The sequence below is a fragment of the Eschrichtius robustus genome, chromosome 18 (assembly GCF_028021215.1).
Source record: "Eschrichtius robustus isolate mEscRob2 chromosome 18, mEscRob2.pri, whole genome shotgun sequence".
In the NCBI taxonomy this organism is placed as follows: domain Eukaryota; kingdom Metazoa; phylum Chordata; class Mammalia; order Artiodactyla; family Eschrichtiidae; genus Eschrichtius; species Eschrichtius robustus.
In genome coordinates, this window is record NC_090841.1 from 71521839 (window position 1) to 71535409 (window position 13571).

The 13571-nt window shown below is 45.4% G+C and overlaps 1 protein-coding gene across 5 annotated transcripts in view; it reads left to right on the forward strand.

Moving 5' to 3' along the window:
• PCCA (propionyl-CoA carboxylase subunit alpha) overlaps positions 1 to 13571 on the forward strand; it is a 373607-nt gene that overhangs the window by 355349 nt on the left and 4687 nt on the right. For all 5 annotated transcript variants that reach the window (XM_068526624.1, XM_068526626.1, XM_068526625.1 and 2 more), the window contains one exon: positions 3942 to 4082. In XM_068526624.1, coding sequence (XP_068382725.1) covers positions 3942 to 4082 — 141 coding nt within the window. The remainder of the gene's footprint in view (positions 1 to 3941; positions 4083 to 13571) is intronic.

Genomic DNA, 13571 nt, shown 5'->3' on the forward strand with positions numbered 1-13571 from the left:
GGAGATGCATGTGCTAAACTAACACGGACACCAGCAGGACGGTGTGTCGTGTGACCATCTGAGGGCAGCGTGTCCGCCATGAGGGCTCTTTGCTGCCCGGGGCGCCGAGTGGGGTGTGTGCAGGGCACGGCTGGGCATGCCCACTGGCAGGATGTTTTCGTTAACCGAGTCTGGTTAAAAAGCCATCTCTCCCCCCAGAACCAGGACTGGCCCTCTCCTCCGCCAGCAGCCGCCTGGCTCTGCCCCCCACCTTTTCCCCGTGGTCAGGTTCCCTGTTAAGAGCTGTATGCTCATTTTTATAACAATTCCATTGCGTTCCTTTTAACTGTCCATCTCTTATAGTTTTCTTCCTGATCCTTTTTACGTCTGGTATGATTTTTCTCTCTTTCTTTTGAACTTTTTGGGAGAAATTTTCTTGTTAGACATGGTTTTACATTGCAGACACCACAAAATTAATTTGCTTAGAAGCTGGGGCTGGGGTTATTTGACCAGAGTTAGGTTATCAGGTAAGGCCTCTTTCCCGCCTGTTGGTGCCCTGTGGGTTGAGGAGCTGGAGCCTGGGGAGCACCCGTCCTCTGCTCCAGCTTACACTGCGCTAGGTGTGTTTTCAAGAACTTAACAATTTGACTGTGGTTTGGAGAGCACCTCCCTGCACCCCCAGGGTGAGGTTCCATCCTCATGAGCCCGGGAGCAGCTCAGCTTCCGGCCCCCCCAGCAGGCAGGCTCGAATCCTGCTTGCTGACCTTTCTCCAGACCTTGCAGAGGGAGAACCTTCCGGCTTCTCCCAGGATTGTGCTTCTCTGTCCCGTCAACGAGCCTTTAACATCTTGGCCTCCCACCCTCAAAACATCGAGTTGGTGGTCTCTCTGCTTGAAACCAATAACAACAACAACTGAAAATCAAAACTCTCCAGGAAAGTTCTGTGGGGCCCATGAGGAATATTCAAATATTTAGCATAAAATCAAAGTCTGCACAGGTCACGGGGCATTTTCCTGAAATCTCTCACCCCGTCGGCTGCTCTGCCCGTGCCCCCTTAGAATTCAGAGGAGCCAATAAATAGCAGTTTTGATCATAAGCTCTGAAAGCCCTAGTGTACATTCTTAAATGACTTCTTTTCTGGGGCATCAAAAAGCTTTTACGGTTCTCACCAGGCAGTTCATTCTGATGGGCCCATATGCTGCTCTCCGCTCAGCTCCCATCCTGGCCTGCGCCCCGTGCCCCGCTGCACCGCCAGCCAAGGGGTTGTTTCCAGAAGCCGTGTTTGTGTGGGCACGCTGAAGGTCAGGACAACATCAAAGGTAGTCTTAAAAAGAGAACCTTCTCTCTGCCGCCTCTTTTTATATTCAGAAAGGTCATGTCTCAGCCAACTATGTGCAACAGGGCCTCTCCTGAGGCACTTACGCCGATGTTATTTTTTACTTGTGATTACAATAAGTCGCTTATCCCCCAAACAGATTTAAGAACAATAAACAAATACAAAAGGAAAAGGGACATCTCATCAGTAACAAAGACTGCATCTAAAGGCATTGAGTTTTGTGACTCTTTTACATCTCTTTCCAAGCAAAGCAGGAGTCCTACAGAGAAAGGAATCCACAAAGATATGAAAATTATAAAAATAGTAAAAGGATCCAGTTTTAGTCAGGATCTTGTCATTTCTGGGGAGACATGGAGCTTGGGACAGTCTTAGCATTTTATTTATATTAAGGCTTGTTTGTGATATAGCTAAAATTAGTTTTTAAGGGTATATCCACTGTGGTGAAATGTGATAAGTCGCATTGTCCTCAGTGTAGAAAGATACTTTCCCTGAGTTCACATTTTGAAGTCAAATTGTGCGAAAAACAAGAAGAAAAAAGATCTGTTCGCTCCGGGGAGAACGAGCCAACTGGGCCCAGCGCTGAGCAGTCACGAGGAGGAGCCGCACAGGATGGCGCCAGCCAGAAAAGGGACTTTTTTTTGTTGACCCCGATGCTTCTAGTGATGTTGGATTTTCTTCTCCAAGGCAGACAGAGCACAGATACTAAAACTGTGCGATTTGGTACCATTATATTCTCCCCTCTCCCTGTAGCCCCCCTCCCATAGATTTAATGAAGGACTTTGAGATACAATTCGTCGTTGATAAATAGCCCCTCTGCCCAGAATGTTTATTAGACTGACAGCAGAATGCACTCTCCTTGCTTTTTTCCCTCACCACTTATGACTCAGATGAATTTTAATAGGAGCAAAAAGCTTTTATTTGCACTGTAATTTCACTTAAGGATCATATCCTTCAGAAACTGGCAGACACTTGTACGTCTTGATTGCAAAACACACACTCAGGAGTAAAGAAACATGCAAAAGATGTTATTATTCAACCTGTCACGGTGTCGCAAACCTGCTTGGAACTGAGGCCATCGAAGCTCTTCTGTGGGCCCTCCCGCCACGCCTTTTGAAACAGGCCCCGTAGAGAGCACACTTAAGAGATTTCACCGCCCCTGGAGAGAGTTAAGGGTGATTCCATTTTGCTTGTGCCTCCCTGCCATCACGATGCCCACAGGAGGCTTTGAGTTACAGCAGCTTTTTCCGAACAAAATGGAGCTGCCTGGATACTGCATCTGTCTTCTTCCCCCAGGGAAATGCACTTTGGTAGAAATTTGAAAATCTTCAGGTGGTGGTTCCAACTTCACCAAGTAACACTTCCTCCGGCCATGTTATTTTGTTTCTGTTTGAACAGAGCAAACTGTGGCTCATGTGTTTATTCACAGAGATCTAGGATTTTTCCCGCCAGGCAGAAATTCCCTTTATTAGAAATGTTCTGTTTGGCTGAACTGCGTTTAATGTACCCCTCATTATTTGAGAGCCACCTACAAAATGTGCCATTAAAGTTCTGGGCTGTGCAGATCTTTTTTTTTTTTTTTTAAATTTATTTTTATTTTTAAAATTTATTTATTTTTGGCTGCGTTGGGTCTTTGCTGTGCATGGGCTTTCTCTAGCTGCGGCGAGCGGGGGCTTCTCATTGTGGTGGCTTCTCTTTGCTGCGGAGCACAGGCTCTAGTCGCGCAGGCTTCAGTAGTTGTGGCGCATGGGCTCAGTAGTTGTGGCTTGCGGGCTCTAGAGCGCAGGCTCAGTAGTTGTGGCGCACGGGCTTAGTTGCTCCACGGCATGTGGGATCTTCCCAGACCAGGGCTCGAACCCGTGTCCCCTGCGTTGGCAGGCGGATTCTTAACCACTGCGCCTCCAGGGAAGCCCTGCAGATCATGTTTCTTTCAGTGGTTTTAAAATCTAGAATTATTGCCTCTTAGTGCAGAGGATATTCACATTATATTTCATCTCTATCAACTCTAACCATCTTGTTACATTGGAAAGACCACGTAGTGTTGTGCCTAAAAAGAAAAGCTAACTTTTTCAATCGTGAACATAACATTTTATGTCACTGGAAAAAATGTGCATTTTTAAATATTATTTTGCCCAAAATGAACACCAAAACCCTTTGTCTTAACTTACTGATACATAGTCCAGCCGCTGTCTTGGGGGGAGCAGGCAGTTTGACACGGCTGTCTGCTGCCACCTACCGGTGTCTGCTGGCAGCACCCCTTTCTCCCGTGGGCTGGCCCAGCTGCGGAATTTGTGTCAATTGGGATAAGTTTCTAAGTGGTGAAGGGAATACAAGGAAATTCTCACTGTTTCCTTTATAAAGTTTTGAGGTGTTTTTCTTAAAAGATACAGGATGATTACTATTTATCACTAATTAATTACCGGAGTAGTTCTACTTCCAAGAAATTTCTTAAACAACTGGCTCACAACATATGGCAGGAACAAACTAATATATTTTGCTTTTGTGTACAATCATGAAAAACCACTTGACTTGAGAGATGGTGTAATTTAAAAGCTAAAAACTGATTTTGAATGAATGCTACATTTGAGGAAAAGTTCATCATTTAATCTCACTTTCTTTTCCCTTTAAGTACAAGGTGCATATCCTAACCAAACTCGCCGCAGAATTGAACAAATTTATGCTGGAAAAAGCGGCTGAGGACACAAGCAGTATTCTGCGCTCCCCAATGCCTGGCGTGGTGGTGGCCGTCTCTGTCAAGCCTGGGGACCTGGTAAGGACCGTACTTCTATGTGTGTCTGTGTGTCTGTGTGTGTGTCTCGGGGCTGTTGCAGACTGAAGCAGGATCTCGTTCTTGAGTCATACTACCCCACAAAACAGCAGAGGAGCTTTTGTGCATTCTTTGTCCAACAGTTTCACATCTGAGTTAGGTTAGTAACAATATCTCTGAGTGCCTTTCCTCCCAAATGACCGGGGACTGGAACAGATTCATTGTTTTTTTGGCAAATTTAGTGTTCAGGAAGCGTTTCATTTAAAATTTCTGTTTACTCTCTAGCTCTCTGTGGTTTAAGCATCCTTAGAGAAGTCATGCCAAGAAATGATCCCCCGATGGGGGAATTTTTTGCACATATTCTGGTATAAATAGGAAGGGTACTAAGGAAAGTGGATTCCGTAATCTGTATAGCACCAGAGCACTTCCGAAATAAAATTTAGGACCACAGTTTGAATTTTTTCATCTTGACCTTGTGACATCAAGGCACAAATCAAAGCAATGTTAATATTTCCTCACATGTTCAGTCTCAAGGTAGCATGCTATGGACAAAAGGATACATTCACTGTAGCAGCGCATAGATAGAAATCTATTGATCAGCAGCAAAAGTAAATAGAAGACAAAGATGCAACCAGAAGGTTTCTAGGGAGCGCTTAAGTCCCCACATTTTTGTTTATGTGCCGGAAGATAACATCCAAACAAGACAGTCTTTAATGGATGATACGGTGATTCCATTTTGTATTTCAGTTATGTCACAGGAGTTTATATGTTTTCCTATAAATACTACATTAAAATTGCCTCTGTATTTCTTTATTAACGTAAGTAAAATAACGTTGAGGAAAACTCATGTAGTTGGTTGGCATTAGCTTCTAGAAAAGTACTTACAGTAGATGAATATTAAGAAAAAATGATCAGTTTCAGTTGTTTAAATGATTAGCCCTGAAACTGATATGTGAAGTTGGAAAACTGACTCAACAGTTGCTTTACCTGATGATATAGAAACGGAACAACTACCAGCTTTTCTAGAAGAGCATAAAAGAGGTTCAGGAGCTGTGAATTGTCAGGCTTACTTTGAAAGCATTGACATTGCTGGAAGAAAACACTCATTAAGATTGTCAAACACACTAGTGTTAAGGATTTGGGAGAGGCGATGCTTAATGAAGATTCTGTGTTGAATGTCGGGGAGGGGTTTGTCTTGTATCTCTTGGTTCTGAAGGATTAGGGCCCTGAGAAGACAGCCCCTTGGCCTTGACGTTAAGAATGTCTACACTCACTACATTACCAGAGCAGTCAGGACAATCTCCTAGTGACTAGAAGTGTAGGTTGGTAAACAGTGGGAGGGGTTTTTGTTGTTTTTTCCATTTTCCTCCTTAAGCTTATTCTGGAAGCCACAGAGGCTGTGTACAGCCATCCTGAGCTTGTCGGTCCTAACTGTGTGGCTTTAATTATAAAATCACACTTGTGCTTAGAAAAAGAAAAATATACATTTCACTGAAATCCTCACTTTTCCAACACCTGAGTCAGACAGAACCTGAGAGGAGGGAGGAGGAGGGGGTGGCAGCCCCTGCTGGGAGCTCGAGGGGGCAGTTCAGGCTGTCGGCTCCCCTCCCCGGAGAGCAGGGGGCCTGCAGCCTCCTTGTTGCCAGCAGCTGCTCCAGATACCAGAAGGGCTGAGCCTTCGTACTTTCCATTTCCCGGTTAATAAGTTAACGTGGGAAAGCTAGGCATTTTGGTGAAATGGAACAGTGTGATGTTAGTCCTTGGTTCATGGGGGGAGCTCAGATGTTGGAAACCACCACTGATAATTAAACGTGGGTATTCAAGACTGGCTTGATTTGAGAAGGAACTGGGGCCTCTCTTTTATGTATTTCTCTAAAGTCAGAGCACACCGTGGGGGGTTGGGGGGGCGGGTTGCTGAACCGCCTCCTGGTCTCCGGGTCCCCTTCCTTGTAAATAAATGCTCTGCACACGCATGTGCCTGGGCTGGTCACGGAAGGCCTGCTTTCATTCCTCTCTCCAGCTTCCAGTGCCACTTTTGGTCCTGGCAGAACTTCCTTCCATATTCTGTACCATTGTGTTTTGATAAGTCAGTATTTTCCCTTGAGTTATTATTTGTGAAAAGTGTCCCAAACTGCTAATAGCTAAACCAAAAGCAGGGGGTGGGATGTTTAATCGTTGGCTCTTACAACAACTTCTAGAGTTAAATCTGCCTTGTGTAATTAAAACACTCGAAAATTTCCTTGGACCTAAGGCAGGGCACATACTTGAGGCCATTATAAGAAAATAACACTTGTAGCTTTTAAGTTTTGCGGTTTAAGATTATTTTAACACTGTAGGGCGTGTTGTCTTGTCCTTAGCAATAACACTAGCTGAGCCAGGTTCCACTCTTATCAGTAGGAAGATAACGGAATCAGTCATCTCTGTGTATTTTCAAGGAAAACAAGGACCAAAAACACAGCTAAGGGCCTACAAGTATTCTATTTTTCTTTGTAATGTTATTTTTTATAGTTTAAATCCCAGTTATCTGTAATTTTTATATTTAGCATAAGTAAAACTTGACAAATCTTACAATGGTGAGCCTGGCAATAACCTGCTCCACAGAAGTGTCATAGACAACGAAGGACAGATCTGCTCTGCGAAGTAAATAGCGTTAACAGAGCTTAAGAAGCTCAGGACGAAATAATCCGAGGTGGCCATTTGGAATCGGTCAGTGTGCTCAGAGAGCTTTGTGGGGAGAGGTCCCCCTCCCTCTCAGCTCAGAAGCTGGGTTTTACTCTAAGTGCTTGTTTCAAGTTCACCCAGCAAACATCGCTAATACTTTTTCAGTGTCTGTTGCCTGCTATTTAACATTAAATGTGGTAGGAAAATCACTTCTGAAATGATTGTATAATAACCTTTTTGAGTATGTCGGGAGGGGATGCCAGTTCATAAGCAGTAAAATGCATACAAGCACGCAAACCAGAAAGAAATGACGTCGGAGTGGATTGAGAACATCTAGAATCACGCATGTAATTCAGGAAACAGTTGCCAAGAATGACTTGTATATGCCTTTCCTATGTGCCTTTTTTGTCTGCCTTCTGAAAATATTTTTACAATAACTGATTTTCATTTCAGTTTGAAAAATACCTATTTTTCTGTACATTTAATAATATCATAAACCAGGGGCACTTCTGTAATCAAAGTTAGCATTTAAAAAATGTGTATTAAGTTTTTAAACTTCTATCTTTATGATTCCTTGAACAAAAATATTAAAAATATATATTCTTTCAGAATAATGCTGAATACATTTCTTTCCCAGCATTAGACTTACAGCTGCTGAGTTTGTGGCACAATTTTCGTTTTGACTTTGATATCAGAAACAAAACAAAAAATAAAAATGAGGCAACCCGTGGGGATATTTTAATATTGCATTTAATTAAGATGGTTTCTAGTTACGTTTAGATTCTGCAGTCATCTCAGCTTTGCATCAGAAATATTCATCTTACTTAATAACATCACAAATTAAGTGAGACATGAACCAGAAGCAGGCTGTATACCCGTTTACATTTCCTTCTTTCTTAATTATTATATTGTGAGTTATTAGTTTGTAAGACCAGGTAAAATAATAGATGGATATTAAGTACCTGTTGCTGCTTTTTCTTACCACTTAGTCCGTTTGATGTTAGTAAGACAGAATTTGGAGTATTTTTGCGGGGCTAAGATGAGGAAGATCCGCTTGATGACGGAATTGACCTTTAGCAGAAGGGTAATTAGCTGTTCGAGATTGCTGTTCTCATGAACAATGTCTTAGGCAAAAGTGGTATATGCTGTAAAAGTGCACCAAGGAGAACAGAAACTGTGTAATGATTTCTGGGAGAACCACCCAGATTTCGCCCCGATTGATATTCCTCCGTGCACGTGCTCCCTTGGGGAGAGGCCTCCAGGCAGGGGGACACCACCGCTCTGGAGACACAGGTGCCCTGTTTCAGAGAACGATACTCACACCTGCCCTTTGTCCCTAAACCATCTGTAACTGAGCTTACAGCTGATGTAGGGGACATTGAGAATAAACTTGGCATGGGACCTTTCTTTTCATTTCTGGAAGAAGCAGGATTTGAAGCCTCCCTTGCCCTTAGGCCTTCCCCATGGGAAGGGCCGGGTGGGGCCTTCCTGAGGTGCTTGTCTGGCAGTGACCCGGGGGCTTCACGCGGCCCAGTAATCGGTAGCTGCATCTTTCCCTGGCAGAGGTCCTGGCTCGGCTGTTTGATAGATTTTCCAGTTTCTGGATGCCTTGATTTACACTCGTGAAGTAATTGCAGTGATTAAATTTCCATATTTTATAGCAGTGGTTATTCAAATGGTTTATTTGACAAGGTGCCAGTTTTTCACCCACACCTCAGATTGTATTCCAAAGCAGGTATATAGCGTCATGCATTCATTATGTAACATTTTTAAACTTTAATTTATGAAATATTACAAACATACAGAAAGTTGTAGAGAATAATACAAGTACTCATATGCTCTCTGCTCACCTTTACCATATTTGCTTCAGATTTTATTTAACAATAAAACGTTGCTTATATGGTGAACTTGCCCCTTGGCCCCTCCCCAGGAGAATTCCTGTCCTGCCCTCTTCAGAGGTAATGGCTATCCGGAATTTGGCCTTTTTATCTTTTCCAGATGACATTTAGTTTTGAATGTTATGATTAATTTCTGTTGGTGGTAACAATTTGGGAATGTTTACATTTTAACTTAATGATAATTATCAATATAAGATAAAATACTTTTATAGATCAATCAATAAATATTGTAGGCAAGTCTTCTACAAGTCTGGCATTTGATTTTATTTTTGAAGGGAGGATCTACTTGGAATTAGAGGGTATGTTATTATCTTTGTTTTAAACACTGTTGAAGATGACAGTCCCCAGCCTTAACAAGATTCAAAATATCTCCTCTCACCTTTTTGCTAAAAAAAAAAAAAAAAAATTAATAAATTAAAAAAATCATTATTTCACTGAGTCCTTTAAAGCAGCCTACTTCACAGAGGTCGAGGATCCAGACTGATTTGTTAAAGGTACAATAAATGACATCAGTTTTAACTGGTTCTCTTTGTAACTTAGAGGTTCTGGCTCCAGTTTTGAGCTAACTTAGAGGGTGGTAGGGAGTAGTAATTTTCTTCATTTTAAGGAATTTTCGGAAAAACTGGGCTCGTTTTATACTGGCTGCCTCCCTGTGTTCTCTCCCCGAGCCTCTCGGCTCCCGGCTCCCGGCTCTGACGCCCAATGCACATCCAGGGAGGAAGCCCCGGGGGGCGGGGCGGGGCTGAGGAGGCCCCAGCAGCACCCTCCTGAGTGAGTGGCTGGTGATCAGACCCGCTCAGGGAGGCCTTACGCCGCGGATGAGGGGCTTGGCAGCGTTTCTGTCACCTGCCCTCTCTTTTCTTTGTAATTCGATGATGGTTCCTTCCATCACTGCTTACATACTGCCCTGTCTCCCGGGGTCTCTTCTCCCACCCTCTTTACACGAAGATCTTGGGATGGGAACGCATGTTTCTTCTTCAGGAAGTATCAGGGGATATTAACCAGCCTATCTTACCGGCTCAGGAAGAGGAAGTTATTATACTCAGATCCTCGCCAGTGCCTTTTAACCAAATCCGAGGTGCCTTTTCCTTGTGGCTGTTAACTGCGTCTTCCTTCAGATCTAAGGGCCTTAAAATGCATTGCATTCAGGCACCTGTGTTCTAAGTAGCACAACCTTAAAAAACGTAACTGAAGGATTTTCACTTGTGTGGAGTCGGCAGCAGGGTTGATATTGATCCCTGCTTTCGGGTGGCCGGCGCAGCAGAAGGGGAGACTGCGGCGGGCCGCTGCACCCTCCGAGCCTTCTGTCTAATCTGGCAGAAAACACAGAATGTAGGACAACAAAAGGAGGCTCCTTTTTCCGTAAAAATTCTCCCTCCCACCCACCCCTCTTCCCCAAAAGAGGGGACTTAATTTTTCAGCTGCACAGTGATTTGGTGCTCACTCTTGCATTGAAACAGTTGCTGTCTGAACAGGCAGGAAACAGTTCTCTTTTAATTGCTGAAATCGTTCGGAAGTGCTTCATGCCCGGCTTCTATACAGCAGATGCTGTGCATTAATTGGCCTGTGTAGAAGTGACCCAGGGTTCCTTGCAGTGGGCCCAATTTTAGGCAGAGGGTTTAAATAGCTTATTTATTATTTTGTATAATCTGGCGTACATTATGTGCTCCTGCACGTGTCGTATTTCATGGTCTGCAGTTTCTAATGTCATGTGGGTTTCAAAACCTGTGTTTCTCTGGTAATGTACTAGCAGCAGGTAAGCTCAAAATACCATCCATCAGGAGCTAATTTTTTATCCAGATACTCCAATGACTGATGAACCTGTCTTTTGTATGAATGTTTAGCACAGTAGAAAGCCATATGCCACTGGCACAGTTTCCTATGCATCCTTTACAGTTGCTAGAGAGTAGGCTTACGGGGGAAAAACCCTCCATGCCGTTTATGGCCTCTTTCCTGTATCTAAAGGATAACACCTTTAAAACAGCCCTGGTTGTGGACGACAAAAGAGGGTTAGGGACTGTCTTGGAGGAAATCTGACTCCCATAAACATTTTCTTTATCAGAAATATGACTGCACACTCTTAACAGGGAACCTTGTTTTGTTTCTCCCCGTCTGTTCAAAACAGACCTTAGCCCATTAGAAGGGCCTCCCTTGTGTGGGAAGACCACAGCTGTTACTGTAAATCTCATCCCGTCACTGTATCACCCCCATTTTGTGGCTCTGAAGGATGAAATTGAGAAATGGAATACTGTGCAGTCATCCTTTACATCTCCAATTTTAGGCCTTTGCCATCATTTTCATGCTTTTATTCCAAATCAAATAACATTAGTGAGCTACACCACCTTCTGATGAATATCTGGTCCTGAGCACAGCTTTCAAGTCTGTACTTTGGGGACTTCCTTTTATGTTTGGCGGAGATCTTTCTCCCCCCTTCTCTTCTCTTTCTCTTCGTGCACCTTCTTGGGGCGTTCTTCATGCATTTGCAGTTTGAACTATACAAGTTGCCAAATGTGTCCCAGCCTTAGCATGTTGTCCCAGAGGGACATGTGCTGGAGAAGGTTCTGTGTCTTTTAATCTCTGGGGAAGGAGTAAAGCAAACTTGGTAGAGGATATTGGGGGCTTTAATCAGAAATAAGAAGTGGTTTAAATCATTAGCACAACAAAGCAGACTATAAGCTTGAAGATAAAAGTCTCTGGGGAAAGAGTCCTCTGAAAATAAATGGAACTTGATAGATTTCCATATCATTTATAACTTCCCTTAATTACACTTGGAAGACTTGCCAGTAAAACTGGAAAATTGGCAGCCTGTATCCATCAGAGCCATTTTGCCGACCGTGGCAAGCAGCTGGCTTTGCTGGATTTTATTTCCCATCACTCGCAATTAATCATCAGCTGGGGATGTCTGAAACTCCGCAGCACAGAGCTGTGCCGGGTGACATTCAGGCCTCCCAAGCATGCTAAAGTCCGCTGAGTAAATGGGCTGAGGTTTCTCCCCAGCTTACTCATTTCGGGGCAAGGCAGGCTCCCGCTTAATGAGTGCGCTCCGATAATCAGATGCGAATGTGAACCTTGACCCCATGTCAAAGGAGAGGACGCAATAAGCCGGATGAAAGATACAGGATTCAGACCTCCAAACTTTACACCAATTAGACAGGGAGCGGAGAAGTACATCAGGCTGAGTAGGTTTATCAAAGAGACTTGCGAGGCTTGTGACCATTTTGTAAGCCCGATGTTGGAGACATCCTGTCACAATCATTAAGTCGTCACGCGATGATTCACCAGAGCGTTGGGGAAGTGTGCGCCCACAAGCCCTGCAGTGGCTGCACCCTGGGTGCGCGCTGTCCGAGGGAGACTTGGCCGTGGAGGCGCCCTCTCTGCTCACCCAGTTAATGTCCCCGCTTTCTGAGCACACGGGGGAATCCAGGCGGTGTTTCCAGTGCCTTCCGGAGCTCGGGGAGGGCAGGGGAGGGGGCAGGCACCTCTGGACCAGGAGGCTTCCAGATTGTTGAGGTGAGAGGCCTGTGTCATTTTGTCCGGGTTATTGTTGGAACTGCGGCCCTCGGGGGCCCAGCAGGGTGGTGGAGCAGCCCCCAGTTACAGCCCCGTCTGTGTTCTTTGACGTACAGTGTGTACTGTGTTTGCTTCCCTGACTTCGGTTTTTGAGGAATGAAATAGCTTGAATTAAGTCAAGTTCATGTGTGTATATGTGTTTGCGTGCGTGCGCGTATAACATGTCTCTGCTGACCGAAATGTGTCTCACTATTTGGTGGAACATCAAGGATCAACTTCCAAGAGTTTTTTCTCTTTTAGGGACGAATGAGCAAAAACAAACTACAAAGCAGATTGCTGTGAGTGAACGGAGAAAGAGAAATGAATTACTTAAATTTCCACCAAATAATATAAGTAGAGACCAGCAGAGACAGGGCAAGAAACTAGGGAGAAGAAACAGGAAAGAAAAGGACGACAGAGCCGTGAGGATGGTTCCAGATTCAGGGCAGCCAGCGCTGCCCGTCTGGCAGCAGGTTGGCACTTCCAATCCGCAGGCACTTTCTCTGAAGCCCTTTTAATCAAATTGCCAGAGTGACACAGTCTGAGAGAAGGGGGTGTTTTACCTGGGGGACTTTCCCACGTCTCCCGGATTATCTCCGGCTAAATCAGAGGTTTTGTTTTTCTGATGGATGATTGGGGACCGACCACTCGCAGTTGCCTGCGTGTCACCTCTTTGCAGATCACCCTCGCCACAAGCACGCAGAGCTGCCGGGGAAGGCGGTCACTGGACAGTGACAGTGGAGCCCCAGAAGCTTCACGTCCGTCTCCCGCTGCTCCCAGGCTCTCGGGCCCTGCTCTCACTCACCTCCAGCCCGGCCAGCTCGGGCCTGGAGTGGGGCTGTGGCCCGGGGCCCGGCCGTCCTTCCGCCCGTTTCTTATGGGCATCTTTGTCAGTTTGGTCTCCGCCCCCTTGGTGACCACTGGAAATCTCCCAGCTTCATTCGTTTCCTTTTCACAGTCGCCTTAACTGCGAATTCACTTACTTAAAGATCCCGCAGAGCGTTCTGGCCAGCGGTGCCGAGCAGTGGGCCGAGCAGCTGCAGGAGGGCAAGCTCACGCCCGCCCGAGAGGAGCCCGTGGGGCTGGGGCTGGTCAGACGGGCCCTGGGCGCTCAGACGCCAGCGCAGGAGACCCGGCTGGGGGAGGGGGCGAGGTGAACGCACGCAGCCGCCCACTGCGGGCACCGGTCCATCGGTGAGGAAGGAGTTCCCAGAGCCGATCACTGACTGTTGGATGGAATTTCCGTGGCTGACTATCATCAGATCCATTTCCCAGGGAGCCACGGGCCCTGATGCCGGGATGCCCCGTCTCTGGGTGGGGCTGCTGCTGCGTGAGGCCGGCTCTGGACCCTCAGCCTCTGCCTGAGAGCCGTGCCCCGGGCCCG